We start from the raw sequence: 4,895 nt of genomic DNA, 5'->3' as shown, positions 1-4,895 counted from the left end.
CGCTCCGGGGCACAGGGGGGAGCAGGGGTGATGGGGGAGAGGGGCGGAGTTGGGGGGAGCGAGGGAGACCGGGGCGGTGCTGGGGAAGATGCGGGGGGCTCTTGGGGAGAAAGGGGCACCGGGGGTGGGGAGAGGGGCAAGCTGGGGGAGCGGGGGGGGTTCAGGAGAGAGGGGGACACCAGGGGGAGCGAGGGTTAACAGGGATGGGGGAGCAGGGCGGTAACCACAGACCAGCCCCTGGCCGTGGCCCCAGAGGGACCAAGAGGGGTGTGGAGAGAGGGTCTGGGGAATAAATCCTGGGAATAAACTGCTGTTCCTCAGGTAGGACACGCGGGCACACAGGAGGGTGACCCTTGGCTGAAGGTGTGAGGGGTGACCCCTGAGCAAACCACCAGCCCGGCATTTAAACTCCTCAGATGGTCCTGGAGAAGCTCAGTGGTGTAAACTCCTCCAGTGCTCCAAGTCGAGCTCAAAATGAGCTCTTTTATTTTAAACCTGCTCAGGAGCTGAAGTACAACTTTTATTCTCTTGGGGCTTGCTCTGCAGTCACAGGGTCTGTCCAGAGTGATAAAATTCTTTGCATTCTTTCCCCAGTGGAGCTCCATCATCCCCTGTTCCCTGTGTCCAGTGTTGCCAGGAAAACACTGTCAGTTCTGCACAGAGGCACCGTTTTTCCAAGTAAGAATAAACCCTCTCCAAGGCCAAAGCTCAGTGCTGAGCCCAGGGGCCTCCAGTGGGTCACACACACACACAGGGAAAGTCACTTCCACCTTTCCCTTTACACTCCACCTATCCCTTAACCTTGGCTTAATGAAGAACAGGGAGAAAATGTTCTCCAAAAACTAAGTAAAGCACTGCATTGTGTTTGGACACTACGGGTTTTTTCCTCATTCAAAAGAATCAGAAAAAGGTTAAAATACACAGACATTTCAGACAAGGAATGTGTTTAAATTTAGCCAAGGACTGTTAGTATTTCTGGACAGCTCAAACCACACTTGAGGGGTTCTGTCCACACATTTTTCTACTTTCATTACAACCAGACATCTTCCCTCAAACACCCTTTCCCTGTCACGTTTCATTAACCTGAAAACTTCAGTTAATACAAGAGGGTGACTCCAGTAAAACACTGCAGGTGCCCAACACTTGCTAACTGACTGCATCCAGATAAAATTCAAAATATTCCCTGAAACCTGAGCCTCAGAATCATTTAAACAAGGCCTCTTTCTCCTCAGCAGCTAAAGAAACTGAAGCTGAGGAAGCCCCACTAATAGTTTAGTTTGATTTAAAAGATACTCAGCACTGTGTTCGTGGTAGTGCTTGGGAAAAGCTGCTGCTCAGAGAGGCCAACTTACTATAAATAGAAATAAATATAAAAAAATAATATAAATAAAAATAAGAATCCAGACACGATTACAAGACTAGTTACAATGTCTCAAAACACAGCAATACAGAACTGTTTCCTCAGTAACAGAATGAACACGGCATCAAATATATATATTTTACTCTTAAATAGAACAGCTTTATTCAACCAAATCCAAGATTATTCCAAAACTATCCCTTAACCTTGGCTTAAAGAATTATTTTTGCCATTCTTCCCCCTCAAAATCCCTTATGTATTGCTTAGAAACCGAAAAAGTACCTGTGAAATATTAATTTAAAAAGTTGAGGGTTTTTTTGGAAAAAGGTGAGAATCTCTTTTTTTCTTTTTTAATATTCCTTTTCACCAACAAAGCTAATGGAAGAGTGAGAGGCTACAAGAACACTTTGCTCAGCTTTATATAAAACTGAGAACCAAGGAGTGTGACTTGCACAGAACCTGGACAGGGGTGACATGAGCTGACACAGCCCAGGATGGGTCTGGTAATGCAGATTAAGACTGGGAACTGCAATCACACTCCAGTTCTCCCCTGCACCTCACTCTGAGCTTAGAAAAACACAAGTTCTCTCCGTGTCAGTGAAGTTTTGAGTTAATTTGACTGTGAATGTTGAGGCTCAAAGCCCTGGCAGGGAGTGACCAGCACACGATGGGCTGGAGGGGACAAGCCACGAGCCCAGGGCTGCAGTTTGAAAGCGTTGGAATCTTTTTAAGAAGAGTTTGTTCCCAGCCAAAAGTCTCTTCCAAGGTATCAGACGTGTTTGGGTGTGGCTTTCAAGATCCAAATAACCTGGGGGATGCAACGGGGAAAAAAGGAGATGAGAAGTGGGGTACAACAGTGCACAGTCACAGCAGTGCAAGGCTGAGTCTGTTTGAATAATTGGTGGGTTTCTCCCCCTCCAAAAAATGAACACTATCCCAAAATTTAGACCCAAAGGATGTTTTATCTGACAACCCCCAATAAGCAACATAACGTGTGGCTGAATGACTCACACGCTGGCACAGAAGGCTTTGATGCACTCCAGGTGCCCACACTGCAAAAAAACTGAGGCCAACCCATACTTGAACATTGAAATGAACCAGTGAAATCAATAAGAATTATAGAAAAATCGAGCGGGGGAGAAAGAGATGTGAAAAGAAATGCATGTGCAAGAAAAATCCCAATATACGACTTCCTATAACCAAACGACGTGTTACTTACACAATCATGCAGAACATCATGAAGATATTCCACAAGGCAATGAAGATTCGAAAATACCTGAGACTCAGCAAGAACTCTCTGATGTTGTCACCTAGGAATCAAGAGAAGAAGCCTCTGATGTGAAAAACACCTGACCGAGAGAAAATTCCCACCCAACAAAACCAGCGGGGAATTGTGGTTTGGCCGAGGATTTCCTTTGGAAAAGCCCATTCCCGTGTGTGTTCAGGCTCTGTCTCCCCTCCGTTACCAGTCGTGGGTTCCCTCGGTTCCTCTCCGAATCCCTCCGTGTCCTTCCTCCTCCTGCGGCACAAGGGGGTTCGTGTGAGGCAGGTGAACCCCCTCCCAAAAAAACCCCTCCCTGCCCTCCCTCCCTCCCTGTGTTCGCTCACAGCCTGAAGTTGAGCACCGCACCGGCGTTCACCAGCAGCGTCCTGCGGGAGAGAGGGACAGGGATGGGGACAGGAATGGGAACGGGGACGCGGATGGGGAGATGCCAAGGGGGGACGGGAGGGTGGATGGGAAGTGGGAGAGGGGGACGGGGAGATGGGGATAGGGATGGGGAGATGGGAAGGTGCGACGGGGAAGAGGGATGGGGAAGGTGGACGGGAGAGTGGATGGGGAAGGGGAGAGGGAATGAGGAAACGGGGCGGCGGATGGAGAGGGGGGACGGGGAAGGGAAAGAGAGGACGGGGAAGGGGCCAGGTCACGGTCAGGCACGTCCGGGCCGGCCAGACCCTGCCGAGCCGCCCCCGCTCCCCGTCCCCGGTACCCGCAGAGCAGCAGGTCCCCGATCATGGCTCCGGCGGCTCCGCGGGCGGAATTCCGGGGCAGCGGGAGGGGAAAGGGAAGGGGAAAGGGAAGGGGCGGGCGCTGCTCGGCACCGGCGGCGCTTGCGCTGCCCGGGGCGGCTCCGCGCCCGGACACGGCCGGGAGCCAACCGAGCTGAGCTCCCCCTCCAGCGGCCCCAGGAACGAACCGAGCTCGGCTCCCGCTGCTGCAGCCCCGGGCAGCGAACGGCGGGAGGGAGGGAGGGAGGGAGCCGTGTGAGCCGGCCCGGCCGCGATGGATCTGTCGGAGGCGCTGCCCCTCGGGGATTTGGCGGCCGCCTTCGCCGCCCTGCCCGTCTTCCCGCTCTTCGACACCGCCTATTTCATCGTCTCCATCCTCTACCTCAAGTACGAGCCCGGTGAGTGCGGCCCTCGGCCCGGGGTGGGGGGTACGGGCAGGCCCCGAGTTCTCCGGCACGATCGGGTCCCGTTCCCATTCCCATTCCCATTCCCCCCCCTTGCCCGCTCTGCCCTCTGGGCCGCCCCTGTCACAGCCGCTCGAGGGGTCGCGTTGTCGCAGCTCCCACACCTGTGCCTAATTATGAAGCGAAACACCCCCCCCGCCACCCCCCGCGAACTCGTGATTTTGGAAGAACAATCCTGCCTTTTGTTTACGATTGGATTCCGAGCGCATTGAGGTGTTTTAGGTCCGATCACTTCTCTGCTCTTACCCCAGGGCTGAGCGTTACAGTCCCTGGGCTTGAATATTTTCTGGCAGCACCTTCCTCGTATTTATATACAAAAAACGCTGTGAGGAAAACCTTTGGGTTTTCCCACTCTCTGGACCGTGCCCTGATCTGTTCTCAGGCACCATCACTGACCTTGCTTTGTTTGTTCCCTTGGGCTTGTCTTGCACGGATCGATAGATCTGCGCCTTGGCTTTCACTTTCTGCGTTTTCACAGCCTGGCTGCACCTCGGGCTGTTCCAAATGCCACTTTCTCTGTGTATTTTTGATGCTGGGTGCACTCCTCATGCTCTGTTCTAAGCAGTTGCATCGTAATTGCCCAGCAACTGAGGGGGGAAAAAACCAACCTCACTCTTGGGTATGATTTTCAAGCCCCTCCTCGCGTGGTCTGTCGAGCTGCACAATCCACCCTCTGTTCTAGTTAAACTCCCTGTAAACAAGTGCTGGGTTTTCCAGGCCTGATCACTTCCAGCTGTCTTCCAGCATTAAGTCCTGAATGGAACAGTTAACAGGCAGCTCTCACAAAAATAGCCTTTTAAATGTATGCAAGCCCAGGAACCCTCTGGGGCTGGATGAGGCTGGGGTGTGCTTTTCCCTGGATTCCTGCAGTGCTCCATCCCCACAGCTCCTGAAAATCAGTGTCGGGACAGAACCGTCCTGTTTCCCCCTTGGAGACAGCAGGGCTTGAGGGAGCCAAAGGAAAACAAGTGTTACTAAATTTAAGCCTCGAGCTAAACCTCGGGTTCCTATAGAACCAGCTTCACGTCCCGGCTGTCGCAGCTGTCTCGAGGTTTTCAGCTGGTTCA

General features: G+C 52.5%; 2 protein-coding genes across 5 annotated transcripts in view; one reads left to right on the top strand and one right to left on the bottom strand.

The window, feature by feature from the left end:
• Positions 1-1,824: 1,824 nt before the first annotated feature.
• SMIM7 (small integral membrane protein 7) lies at positions 1,825-4,626 on the bottom strand. Of its 2 annotated transcripts, XM_027902338.1 has the most exons (5): positions 3,346-3,444; positions 2,966-3,007; positions 2,824-2,876; positions 2,577-2,667; positions 1,825-2,165 (listed from the first exon to the last, which is right to left on the bottom strand). In XM_027902338.1, exons 1-5 carry the CDS (start codon positions 3,369-3,371, stop codon positions 2,150-2,152), a joined length of 228 nt encoding a protein of 75 aa, XP_027758139.1. In that variant the 5' UTR covers positions 3,372-3,444; the 3' UTR covers positions 1,825-2,149. The 2 variants fall into 2 exon arrangements, with proteins under 2 accessions (XP_027758139.1, XP_027758138.1); XM_027902337.1 differs by lacking the exons at positions 1,825-2,165; positions 3,346-3,444 and adding an exon at positions 4,225-4,626 and having other exon boundaries at positions 2,650-2,667.
• The window catches only part of TMEM38A (transmembrane protein 38A), an 8,265-nt gene continuing 6,982 nt past the window's right edge, over positions 3,613-4,895 (top strand). The window contains exon 1 of one of the 3 annotated variants that reach the window (XM_027902334.1): positions 3,613-3,762. In XM_027902334.1, coding sequence (XP_027758135.1) covers positions 3,639-3,762 — 124 coding nt within the window. In that variant the 5' untranslated portion in view covers positions 3,613-3,638. The remainder of the gene's footprint in view (positions 3,763-4,895) is intronic. The other 2 variants (XM_027902336.1, XM_027902335.1) reach the window with 2 other exon arrangements.

Source organism: Empidonax traillii, unplaced genomic scaffold (assembly GCF_003031625.1).
Source record: "Empidonax traillii isolate 1590-97213 ecotype Southwest subspecies unplaced genomic scaffold, ASM303162v1 scaffold863:size338993, whole genome shotgun sequence".
Taxonomy (NCBI): Eukaryota; Metazoa; Chordata; class Aves; order Passeriformes; family Tyrannidae; genus Empidonax; species Empidonax traillii.
This window is presented reverse-complemented; position numbering and strand designations above follow the sequence as displayed.